The sequence below is a fragment of the Priapulus caudatus genome, unplaced genomic scaffold (genome assembly GCF_000485595.1).
Source record: "Priapulus caudatus unplaced genomic scaffold, Priapulus_caudatus-5.0.1 Scaffold1533, whole genome shotgun sequence".
Classification (NCBI taxonomy): Eukaryota; Metazoa; Priapulida; class Priapulimorpha; order Priapulimorphida; family Priapulidae; genus Priapulus; species Priapulus caudatus.
Window position 1 is genome coordinate 2,501 of NW_014578594.1, and position 13,747 is coordinate 16,247.

At 47.6% G+C, this 13,747-nt stretch overlaps 1 protein-coding gene across 1 annotated transcript in view; it reads left to right on the top strand.

Moving 5' to 3' along the window:
* Positions 1 to 38: 38 nt before the first annotated feature.
* The window catches only part of LOC106816924, a 35,319-nt gene continuing 21,610 nt past the window's right edge, over positions 39 to 13,747 (top strand). The window contains exon 1 of the mRNA XM_014821566.1: positions 39 to 574. Within this exon, the coding sequence (XP_014677052.1) occupies positions 153 to 574 (422 nt within the window). The 5' untranslated portion in view covers positions 39 to 152. The remainder of the gene's footprint in view (positions 575 to 13,747) is intronic.

A 13,747-nucleotide genomic window follows, 5' to 3' on the forward strand; every position in this document is an offset into this window, starting at 1 on the left:
TGCTTACAAGCTATATATAAAGAGAGAGAAAGAGATAGAGAAAAGGTGACATATAAACAGATAGAGGTTGATAGAGAAAGAGAAAGGCGGGTGCGAAAGATAGCGAAAAAGAAGCATCAGCGTGATATACACACACATATACACACGCTACAATGACGATGGCTTGTCGCGGCGACCAGAACTGCGTCTCACATGTCTGTGAGCAGGAAGAGGAGTGGGACGAGATCAGCCTGCACGCATCCGGCGCTGCCTGCACCGCAGACGATCCACAACAGCAGCAACAGCAACACTGCACAACGCCAACACTTCCATACCCGCTCGAACGCCTCACGGCAGCGACTCTCGTAGCGACCGCACAGACGAAAGAGGGACCTGCCTACACGGGGGAATACGGTACGGGGCAGCGCGCCGACAGCAGCGACGACGGCACCCCGCCACAAGAGGGCGTGGGCGGCGATCAGACCGGCCGGAGTGGCAGTCGGTCGCCGTTGTCGCGTGGCCAGGACCAAGTGAGGATGGTGGAGGATCTGCTGTTCGAGATCTATCTGAATCGATACAGAGCCAGCGGACGCAGGTAACAATGCTAACATTACATAACGTAAAGATAACATATCGTATCGTAACATAACATGACATGACATGACATAACAAAACATAGGGTAACACAGGCTGCTTGCCTGCCAAGCTGCAAAACATGCGCAGTCATCACTGGAGGCACCTTGCTGGAGTTAGAATCACGCTGTGGTTAGAATCACGCTTAGAATGCTGGAGTTAGAATCACGTTAGGGTTAGAGTTCGTTTAGAGTTATGTTTATGGCCAGGATTAGGGTTGTGGGTTACGGTAGGGCTTCGGGTAAGGGTTAGGATTAGGGTAGACACGTAAAACGTTTATGAGAATCTGACAGCTTTTCCGTCTCTCATTTGAACGGCTCTGAGATCCGGCGCAGGTCTCACCTTACGAGCCGAATTATCTCGTAAATACATAGAAACCCCATTAGCGCAGCGGCGTTTGCACCTATCTTCTGTTTGGTCGCATGTTTAAAGGAGATCCGATTACGTTCGCCATATGCGCCAGTGCTTATACATCTAGCACTGTGCGGCAAAGAAACCATATAGGCTTCATCGTTCCGTCTACCGTCCTATCTACTGCCGTCATTACTCCACGCCCAGAGCGGGACTAGGACGGCACCATGAGTTACAAGCCGATTGTTAGTCCCCTCCGCTATAGCGAGGCGAGGAGACGCCACCATGCACCGCACGTGTTTTCTCTTCCACTGAAGTTTAGCTATCGCTCCCGGCCGGAACCTACTCGCCCTACGTCGCAAGCAGATGACATAATATGTGTACATATTATATTATATAATACACACACACACGCACGCACGCACGCACGCACGCACGCACGCACGCACGCCCGCACGCACGCACGCACGCACCCCGCATCAATCAAATCTCAATCAGCAATCAATCAATAAAAATAAAATCTCTTTAATGGAGCATGTGCATCCCGGCGCGCGTCTGCAGGTAAATCTCGGTTAGTCTCGCGAGCAATCGCGAGATGTCCGCTCAGGGTTGGCCGCCCGCCACTCGTCACAAGTCTGTAAGTCGAACGGCTTCGTCGTCACCGCCGACGACGGCTCGTCGACGACACACCGGTGGCTCACCCTATCGGCTACCATCAGCGTCTCGACCAGGCCCCAGCCCCCGGGCTCGCGTCGCCTGTGCACCCAGCCGTAGTGCTGTCCCACTTCGCCGCAGCTCACAGCGACACTGTGGTTAGCGTCACGCGCTCTCCACTCGGCCCTCTCGCAGTTGAAGCGCGCATGCGCGATAGAGCGCTGTATGAAGTCGCGCGTGTCCCGCGGCGCGGGCAGCGCCAGCGGGCCGAACGGCCGCCGATGCAGCGGCAGCACGGTGTGTACGGAATAGCTGCGAAGCGCGCGCCCCCTGGCGGCGTACTCCCACACGTGACTCGCGTTCTGCTTGTAGAAGTTGACGCCGATGTACGCCGATGCGCGTTCGTCGTCGTCGGCTGCGCGCAGGAGCGACGCCCCTGACTGGAACGTCATGCCGACGTCGTTGTTGTCGGCGCTGGCGATAATGAACTCTGGTGAGAAGGGCAGCAGGGCGTCCTCGAAGCGTCTGCGCATGTCGTGTCTGACGATGAAGCTGACTCGGCAGTCCCAGGGCAACATGTCGTGACACATGTACGAACCTGTGCGAAGAGACGGAGAGAGAGAGAGAGAGAGAGAGAGATTGTAGAGGGTAATTCAATTAATCATAGCATCTGCATGAGAGATTCTCATGGTACCACGTCGTGGCGCGTGTACGAACCTATGCGGAGGAAAGAAAGCAAAAAATTGGTAAAAATAGTGAAAAAAGAAAGAAAAAATGAAAGAGAGAGAGAGAGAAAGGGGGAGAGAGAAAGAGAAAAAAAAAGAGAAAGAGAAAAAGTATGAGAAGGTAAACAATCGAGTTTAACAACTATACAGACGGCGGACGTCACCGACATTTATTAACTTGATTATCCTTAATATTCGTGAAGCTCTATAGATACTATACTGCTGACGCATTACGCTTTTTGTCCTCAGTACCCACCATAATTAAATCGCCTGCTAAATAAAGTTACTTAAGTAAAATGTAGGTTTTCCCCACGGGATAACATGTAGTAGCACATGTTCCAACCTACGGAAAGAGTGGGAAAAACGGGATAATATAGACATAAAGTGAAAGAGAAGAATAAAGACAAAAACGACAAAAATAGAAAGAGAAAGAGAGCAAGAAATCGAATTATTCTATAACAACAACGTGCGGGCGAGAGCTTCCTTGGTGGCGCGTGATTTATATGCGCTGCATTCGTGAAGTTCTATGCGGCTGACACATGACACATTTGTTTTTCTCTTCGTACTCGCCATAATTCTATCACGTGTTAAGCCAAGGTCAGGCAAACATTCACGGTACTGAATCGCATATCGAGCCTCCGATTTCTCCCCAAAATCGCTCAACAACTAGTAATGTGTCACTATGTTAGGTCTGCGTTTGGGCGAAGCGTGGAGTGAGTGATTCATGCCTCGACGGGGACAGTGCAAATTCATCATCTCTATCATAATTAACGCAGTTTTTAGTGCATCACATGACTATGCAATCTACTTTTCATGCTTATATACCTTCTTTATACTCCCTAATTTGCCGGTGCATTCGATGTAACAAAACGTTCGACACAAACACAACCGCCGTTCGAAACTCTCGCGTGGCGCCCAGACGCAGGAGATTCGTGGCGGGAACACAATGCGTTATAATAACAATGCGTCGCGCAAGCAATAGTGCCCGCTCAGGCGGGCACTATTGCTTCATAGTGCCTGCTGCGTTATCCAATGGGATTTCAACGATTTATCACGTGATGCACTAAATATAGTTAATATATTATAGACATCTATATTAACATATATTATATATAGTTAATATATAGAGATCTATATTAACATAATATTATATATAGTTAATATAATAGAGATCAGTAGCATATATATATATATATATATATATATATATATATATATATGATATATATATATATATATATATATATAAGAGAGAGAGAGAGAGAGAGAAAGAGAGTAACGAGAAAAAAGGGTGCATATAAACAGATAGAGGTTGATAGAGGAAAGAGAAAAGGCGGGTGGCGAAAGATAGGCGAAAAAGAGCATCAGTCCCGTGACTAATACACACAGAATAATCACACACGCTAACATGACGATGGCTTGTCGGCGGCGACCAGGAAACTGCGTCTACATGTCTGTGAGCAGGAAGAGGAGTGGGACGAGATCAGCCCTGCACGCCCTCGGCGCTGCCCTGCACCGGCAGACGTCATCCAAAGCAGCAACAGGCAAACATCTGGCACGAAACGCCAACATTCCATACGCCGCTCGAACGCCTCAGGGGCAGCCGACTCCATCGTAGGAACCGCACAGACCGAAAGAGGGACCTGCCTCACGGGGGAAGGCACGGGGCAGCGCGCCGACAGCAGCGACGAGCGGGCACCCCGCGGACACAAGAGGGCGTGGGCGGCGATCAGACCACGCCGGAGTGGCAAGTCGGTCGCCCGTGTGTCGCGTGCCAGGACAAGTGAGGAAGTGGTGAGGATGCTACTGTTCCGAGATCTATCTGAATCGATACAGAGCCAGCGGACGCAGGTAAAATGCTAAACATTAGCATAACGTAAAGATATACATATTCGTCCGGTAAAAAACATAACATGACATGCAAAGTAACAAAACATAGCGGTAAACACAGGCTGCTTGCTGCCAGGCTGGCAAAACATGCGCAGTCATCCAACTGAGGTACCTTGCTGAGTTAGATCACGCTGTGTGTTAGATATCACGGCTGTAGAAATGGCTTGGGAGTTAGATCGAACGTTAGGGTTAGAGTTCGTCTTTAGAGTATGTTTATGGCCACGGATTAGGGTTGTTGGGTTACGGTAGGGCTTCGGTAAGGGGTTAGGATTAGGGTAGTATTAGTGTTAATGCTATGTTGTGGTTAGGGTTAAGGCTTCGGGTAAGGGTTAGGATTACGGTAGGATTAGTGTTAATGCTATGTTGTGGTTAGGGTAGGATTAGTGTTGATGCTATGTTGTGGTTAGGGTAGGATTAGTGTTAATGGCTAAATATGAGTGGTTTAGAGTAGGATTAGTGTTAAGACTATGTTGTGGTTGCGGTAGAATTAGTGTTACCAGTTAGAGTAGGGTTAAGAGTTTTTCGTAAAGTTTGGCCCTATACCCCTATAACTGAATCATATGCCTAATGGTCGCAGATAACCCTAATTCTGTGTATCTTAATCTATCTTATCTTCAAGTATAAATCTGCCCATCACTCAACGGACTGGGTGTCCTACTAATACACGGGACCACGTCGTGGTGGGTTGAAATGTGTGTGTCGCACTTTGTTTACTCTGTTGCCGCGGAAACACAAGTATATGCTACTTATGGTAAGCATCAGCACCGTATTTTGACAGGTATGGTGACATTAGACAAGATAAGGGAATGCGTGGCGCGCGCATCTGCGTATGTTCGCCATACCGCAAGAACGCTACGTAAAGCAAACCAATATCCCACTATATCGTATCTCTTTCCGTATCAAATGCTGATACTGGTTGCGCTGCGGCAATTTTTATTTTTCGAGCACATCTAATGAGAAATTTATGGGTGTTTTCATCGATTAATTACAACGTTGACATATCAAAAACACAGCAGACGCAGGTCGGCCGACACGTGATTACAGCACGAGTGTTTCAGGTCGCTTTAAAGGTCCTTCAAGGATGGAATTCGCGATATGGGACCGTCGCTGGCATAGAGACACTCTACGGCGCCAACATCAACCTATACCTAACAATAAAGTACGTTAAACTAGGCTATAGTTTAGAACATCCTCATCGAAGAAATCACCCTGGCCTTCTCAAATAAAATCCAGCACACAAGGGAAGGCGTTCATAAACAACGCTTTGCCGACCTCTGCGTTTTAATGCTTCATTTTTTATGCGATGCAGCGGCCTATTTCCTGAAGCATGAATCTGTGCTGACATGAATGATACCTAGTGTACGCGTATGACCGTACCCGACCGATACCAGGGCGGCCGTGAAGCTGTTGTGGTTTACATATAGGTGATTGTAACGTGGGTGCTTGTCGTGTGTGTGTTGCAGGGACAGCTTTGATAGCGATGTTTACAGCATATCGTCCTGTACGAGCGACAGCGCTGCCCCGGCCGGTCGTCCGAGTATGAAGGGGGGAACGATCGAATACCGGTCCCGACTGAAGCGCGCTCTGCGCATGGAGACAACGACGGTGTGTATATACACCGTACGTCCTCGCTATAGATCGGTGCTGCGCATGGAGGAGATGAACTATTGGGAGCTCGATTCACGTGTTTTTCTTGTACACTGTGTGTCTTCTCAATCTCTCTCCCTCTTTGTGTCTGACTCTCGCCCTCCCCCTTTCACAACACGCCACAACACACACACGCTCACCGCACGCAGAACACACGATTACACCACACGCACGCACGCACGCACGGCACGCACCACACACACACGCTAAACTCTCTCTCTTTTCTTTCTCTCTCTCTCTGCCTCCTCTCTCTTTCTCTCTCACGTCCGCTCTCTATGAAACGTTTTCTCGTTTCCCTCGTGCGGCCGTACCACCCTCCATCCATTTCTCTTCTCCTCTCGCGCACTCGCTCTAGCCGCTGCCTTCTTGCTCAACCAACCATCTCCATCCCCACTCTCAGGTCGTTCGCTCCTTCTCCTCTTCCTTCTCAATTCTGCGCTGCGATTCTTTCTTAGACGTTGAGTGTACACGTGCACGCGCCACAGCCTTCTATCACAGGTATTGATGGCGTTAATTGAACATTGTTAGCGTGATTATAGAGCTAATAGACACTAAACGCTTTTAATAAGGCAGGTAATACGAGTTATTTATTTTAGAGTCGATAAAATCATTAATGCATATTTACCCGCCAGTACCGTAACCTATTATCAATTTCCAAACCGATCCCCCCTCTCTCGTCGGTGGCCTGTCGCTCTCTGTCTGTTGGTAGCATTCTCTTCCCGTCTCTCGTCTCTCTCTTCGTGCCACTGCTTTTCCTTTCTCTCATCTCTGCCCGCAGCTGGAGTTTTTTTCAGCGGCTTCTTACCCTCTATATTTATCATCGGTCGGCTTCGATGCTTCACTCTCTATCAATCGCTCATTCCTCTCCACCCTTCTCTCTCCCCTCCTCCCCCTCTCGGCGTGCGCAGTGCGACTGTTAGCGGCTTATTCACCGCTCCGGTGCTCGAGTATAGGGAGTTTATGCACCTTCCGACTGGCTAGCAATGATCTTCTCTGCTGGGCTGCGCAAGGCCGCATCCATGCCTACATGCGTCCATTCATGTGTCAAGCATCCGCGCACCAATGAACTCTATTTAACTGTTATAACGCCCTCGATGTAATTAGTAAATTCTTTTCAAAACATGAGGATTACACATACATTTTGAGCAACCAAATAGAGACTTGTAACGAGGGTTTCCGAACAGTCCGTACGGGACTCTGATCCTCAACGTTCATCGCTGTGTGGGCTTTTACGAGCTATATCACTTGAATAGAGTCGGATGAGGTAGCGATGACAATTTAGAAAAAATAGTAAAATAGCACCCATAAAGAGCGCGGAGCGACGTTATCATATGGCAATTGGGGAACACGTGTTTTCTTTCAGTCGTGCTGTGCCAAAGATAATTATTGATCAACGTATTTTATTGATGATAACATTTTTGCTTTTTTTTTTTTTTTTTTTTTTTAGGCTATACGCATCACGATACTTGATCTGACGCGGAATAATGCTCATAAGGTTATAACCGCCCACTATACGAAATCCCACGCATTTACGATGTGCGCACCAACCCTGTCGGAAAAGTACATCGGTGGTGGCTGCCATCTTGTTGGCAATAGCGGTAATTCACAAGCATTAGAATGCGGGCTTCCGTTATATATGTTATCATTCCGTATATACATAACTATTTATTGCTCAGAGCACGTAATTACACCAGAAAGATCGTCTCGACAAATCGGTAAAATAACGAATGATTGAGTATGTGATTTTTGCGGGGTGTAAGATGTCCCGAGAGCTGACCACCCCGCTGTTTAGCGCATGAAACTACGAATGCTCATCACAATAAGCTAGATAATAGAATACGCAAACATACGTAGATTTTTTACACAGTGATTGCAGCGTTTACTCGTTGACGTAAAATGGTGTATCCTCTTCCTCCCCTCACGCTCCCTCCCTCCCGTACCTTCGCTATACACTCCCTCTCCTCTCTCTGCATCTTTCTCTCTCTCGTCGCTCTCCCTCATCTCTCTCTCCTCTCTCTCGAATCTCAACATCAATCTCTCGTCTTCGTCTCTCTCTTTCTCTCTCCTCTCTTCGTCTCCTCATCTCTCTCGTCTGCTCTCTCTCCTCTCCTCCTCTCGTCTCCTCTCTCTCTCTCCTCTCTCTCTCTCTCTTCTTCTCTCTCTCTTCTCCTCATCCTCCTTCTCGTCTCCTCTCTCTCCCTCTCTCCTCTCCTCTCCCCCTCTGCGTCTCTCTCTCCTCCCGCTCTTTTTACTCTCTCTTATCTCTCATCTTTCCAGTACCATCCGCGCGACCGCCCTATCGCTTTCTCTCTGTATCGCTCTCCTCTTCGTCCCCTCGCGGCCCTCTGTGCTGTCTCCTACTGCTCTCTTCTTCTCTTCTCTTTCTCTCTCTCTCTCTCTCTCTCCTCTCTTCTTCTCTCTCCTCTCTCCTCTCCCTCCTCTCCGTCTCTCCTCTCTCTCTCTCTCCTCTCCTGTCTTCCTCGTCTTCTTACCGGTCCTCCCCCTCCCCCTTCCCTCCTCCTCTCCCTCGCCACTCTCCCCACTCCTCTCTTCTCTCTCTCTCTCTCTCTCGTCTCTCTTTTAATTTTCTTAGTCTGTTATGTGTTGTTGTGTGTTTCTGTGCGTGCGTGCGTGCGTGCTGTGTGCGTGGTGTTTGCCTCGTTTGTTCTCTCTTGTTTAGCTCTTTTTCTTCACTCACCCCTCCTCTCCTGTCTCCTCTCGTCGTCGCTGCTCTCTTTGCCTACGTTTCTCCCTAACCGCTCATTTCGCGTAACAATAAAGTAATCAGCAGAGATTATAATCGGCATATATCGGCAGATATCGAGGACCTGCGACGAGAATGGTGGAGAAACTCGCGACGCACCGCATACGAGCGTTCAACGTCGCCCGTCGTGCGGTCAGCTGCGGGTACGCGAGCGTGCCTGGCGAGACAGACCCGACAGTGTGACGTGCTCACCGCCACGCTAACAGGCCATGTCGTACAAAACCACGTAATGGCGCTGTTATATCTATCTATCTATCTATCTATCTATCCATCCATCCATCTATCTATCTATCTATCTATCTATCTATCTATCTATCTATCTATCTATTTATTTATTTATTTATTTATCTATCTATCTATCTATCTATACGTATATATATATATATATGTTAATGTTTCTCATTTCTTCAATAATTTATTTATTTATTTATTTATTTACAATTAATGCTCGCCGCCATCTCCTTTTTCTTCTTTGTCTCTTTGTCACCTCCCCCTGCTTCTTTTCTTTCTTTTCTTCCTCCTCTTACTTCTCCTCACCGTCTTCTTCCTTCTACCCTTTTTCTCGATGTTCCTATTCTTCTCCATGCTCTTTCTGCTATCAGTCTTAATTTCTCCTGCCGCTGCTGTTGCTACTACTGCTACTGTTGCTGCTGCTGTTCCCACTCCCTCTCCTTCTCTTAATTTAATAACTTATGTTACTTAATTTTCTGGTCCTTTATCTTTCTCTCCTGTTTATTCATCCTCTAATTGTGACAAATACCCACAACCCAGTCACGCGGTCGCCTCATATATTTTAATCTGTACTGATCCGCACATCATCCAACTGTCAGAAGAACATAACAGAAAGGACACCGAGCCTCACAGTAAGAGCCGTATATATATATATATATATATATATATATATAATACGGGTCTGCTCACAGTGTTCTACTCGTGCCATCTGGCGACCGAAAAAAGAATATTCCGCACTAAGTAGGTGTCATATGCGTCGGGTAAGCTCTAGACACACACGCATTTGCGCAGGCTACTGTGCTTATACGTAACCGTGCTCCGATCGGTGGCAGTCTATGCTTGCCACTGTACGGTGAACACCAGTGCACACGTCTGCACCTGTTGCAAGTACGGATAACTACCTAGACGGTCCCCTGAGAGCTGATCTCGCTACTCACTCCCATAGCGTGTACTGAGTCCCGTGCCCGACTACCGCTCATTTAGTGTTAGCCGAACGAACGCTTGCATGCAGGTAGCAGTATGCAGGTGAGGTTGGTGACTCAGTGTTAAGCTGTCGGCTGGTACACGTACCGCTACAATTCGAGCAGGGAATGACATCAAACTAACATGCATACACACGAGCAGCAGCAGCGGAAGAAGCAGCGGCGGTGAAATGAGCAGACCTGCGACACGGTGACACGGAACAGCACGACACGCGACAGTTCCACGGTACCAGACGGACGGGCTGTCTATGCACGACACCGTATGTCCCGACAGAGGAACAATCACGATTCTAGGTCACGGTGAAGCTGGCGAGGATCAGACGCTTATACAGAATGCTAGGAAGTTTGCCACTGTATTATAGGAGCATTTCTGCATATAGGAGAAGGCGAATAATGGAACCGACCCATCTCGCATTGGTAATAATTGCTAGGCAATATATGTAGACTATACGGGGACCAGTGTCGATGGCAGATACGGGCGCTCTGAATAAATTTCCGAGGATCACTGACACCGTTTCACACGTCGCTAGCAGAAAGGCTAGAAGAGAAGAAACGCAGTGCGTGACAACCAGTGAGACAGACTGCATGCAATTGAGCGAGCGACAGGGCGAGTGTGGGGGTATGTAAGGATAGACTTATAGGGGGAGAGGGAGTGAGATAGCGCGTTCGAGCGACAGAGAGAACGAGAGTGTGTGAGAGAGAACGCGTGAAAACGACAGAGTCAGACAGACAGACAAAGTCAGACAGACTGACAGACGGACAGACGGGCAGACGGACAGACGAACAGACGGACAGAGAGAAGAGATAGAGAGCGAGAGAGAGAGAACGAGAGAGAGAGCGAGGGCGAGAGCAAATGTGAGCAAATACGAGAGGGAGAGCGCAAACGGAAACGTGATATTAAAACAACGTCACCATCATCGTCGTAACGTCACCATCATCATAATTACAACGTCATCACCAGAAAATTCTATTTCAGCCGATTCCAGCAGAAAATGCCCAAGGCGGAAGCGTTAAAGACCGCGCATGATCAACATCATCGTCGTCGTCATCCTCATCGGCAGCAGCAACAGCAGCAGTAGCAGCTCACCGACAAGGATTAATTAGCAATTGTCAAACTTATGACAGATTAGTATGCTGACGAACTGCTGAACGAGAGAGAGAGAGACCGCGGTGTGGTAGACGGAGAGAAGGGAGCTGTGTGGGAGAGATAGGGATAGAGAGCGAGAGAGAGAGAGAGAGTTCAAGAGAAAGACGAAGAAGGAGAAAGTCCGAGAGAGTGAAAACGACGGAAAGAGAAAGCGTGAGTGAAAGAAAGAAAGATAGATAGATAGAGAGAGAGAGAGGAAAAGAGAGCGCGCAAGTGAGTGAGTGAGAAGGAGAGATGTAACCAGAGAGAAAGCGAGAGAGAGAGAGAGAGAGAGAGAGAGAGAGAGAGATATATATATTATATATATATATCCATGATATATAAGTATATATATATATTATTATATATATATATATAAGTCTACTGATCTATTATATAACTAATATATAAATATGTAATATAACCCTATATAATTAAACTAATATATAATATAATGTTAATAAAGATGTCTAATAAATATTAAAGCAATTTAGTGCAATCAAACGTGATTAAATCGTTGAAATACCCATGGATAACGCAGCAGCACTATGAATCAGCAATAGTGCCCCGCCTGACGGGCACTATTGCTTCGCGAACGCATTTGTTAATTGATAACGGCAATTGTGATCCGCCACGAATTCTCCGCGTCTAGGCGCCACGCGAGAGTTCGATACGAGCCGTGGTTTGTTCGAACGCATTTTGATACATCCGAATGCACCGGCAAAATATAGGGAGTAAAAGAACGTATATAAGCATGAAAAAGTTAAGATTGCACAGTCAGTGAATCACTAAAAACTGCGTATAATTATCGAAAGAGATGTAAATGAAATTTGCACTGTCCCCGATCGAGGCATAAATGCACTCACTCCACGCTCGCCCATAACCAGAACACAACATAGTGCACACATTACTATGTGTTAGCGATTTTTGGAAGAAATCGGAGCTCATATGCGATTCAAGTACCGTGAATTTGCCTGACCTTGGCCTAAACACGTGACAGAATTATGGCGATTACCGAAGAGAAAACAAAAATTGTGTCATGTGATCCACCGCCATAAACTTCACGAATTCAGGCGAAATATAAATCACAGGCGCCACCAGGACATCTCGCTACCCAACTTGTTGTTAAATTGAATAATTCGATTCTGCTCATTCATAATCTCCTTCTATTTTTGTCTTTTATGTCTTTATTCTTCTCTTTCACACTTTATGTCTAATACTTAATCCCGTTTTTTCCCACTCGTTACCGTAAGTGAGAACATATGCACTACATGTTAGTCCCAAGTGGGAAATACTCTACATTTTTACTTAAGTAACTTTATTAGCATGCGATTTAATTATGGTGGACTGAAACAAAAAGCGATATTGCGCATCAGCCAGTAATAAGTACAATCACTTATAGAGCTCACGAATGTAATTTAAGGATAAAACAAGATTACATAAAATGTTCGGTGACTGTCCGCTGTCTGTATATATTTTTAAAACTCGATATGTTTACCTTCTCAATAACTTTTCTCTTTCTCCTTTTTTTTTCTCATTCCTCTCTCACCGCTTTCCTCTCTCTCCTCTTCTTCATTTTCGCTTCTTTTTCACTTTTTTACTAATTTTTGCTATCTATTCCATCCGCATAAGTTTCGTACAACGCGCACGACGTGTACCATGAGCATCCAGTCATAGCAGAGCTATGATTAATTGAATCTACCCTCTAACCATATCTTCCTCTCTCTCTATCTCATCCTCTCTACAGCACAGTTCGTACATGTGTACACGAAAACCCCCCCCCATGTTGCCCGAACTAGCCGAAGTCAGCTTCATCCGTCAGACACAGACAATTTCGCATACGCTTCGAGGACGCCCTGCTCCGCTTCTCACCAGAGTTCATATCGCCAGCTGCGACAACAACCGGACTCGCATACTTCAGTCAGATGGGCGTCGCTCCTGGGCCGCAGCCGACAGAGACGAACGCGCATACGGCGTACATCGGCTCAACTTCATCTACAAGCAGAACGCGAGTCCACGCTGTGGGATACCCCGCCAGGGGGCGCGCGCTTCCGCAGCTATCCGTTACTACACCGAATGCGGCCGCTGCATCGCTCGCCCGTCGGCCCGCTGGCCTGTCCCGCTCCGAACGGACACAGCGCGAGCTTACATACAGCGCATCATCGCGCAATTGCGCGCATTTCAACTCGAGAGGTCCCGATTGGAAGCGCGTGACCATAACCACCAGTGTCCTGTGAACTGCGCAAGTGGGAACAGGCACTACGGCTGGTCACAGCGACTCGAGCCCGGGGCTGGGCCTGTCGAAGACGCTGATGTAGCACGATAGGGTGAAGCCACCGAGTTGTCGCCGACCGAAGCAGATCGCGCGCGGTGACGACGAACCGTTCGACTACAGCGACTTGTGACGATGGCGGGCGGCCAACCCCTGATCCGGACATATCGCGAATTGCATCGCGAGACAAACCGAAGATTACCTGCATACCGCGCTACGGGTATGCAACATCGCTCCATTGAAGAATTTTTTATTGATTGATTGGCTCGATTGAATTTGATTGATAGACGGGATCGTGCGTGCGCTGCTTGCGGGCGCGTACTGCGTGCGTGCGTGGCGTCTGTGCGTGACGTAGGTGGTATTATATATATATATAATCAGTACACATATATGTCCATACTGCTTGCAGACGTAGGCGAGTAGGTTCCGGCCGGCAGCGATAGCTAAACTGTCAGTGGATAAAAACCGCATCGGTGCAAGGTGGCTGTCTCT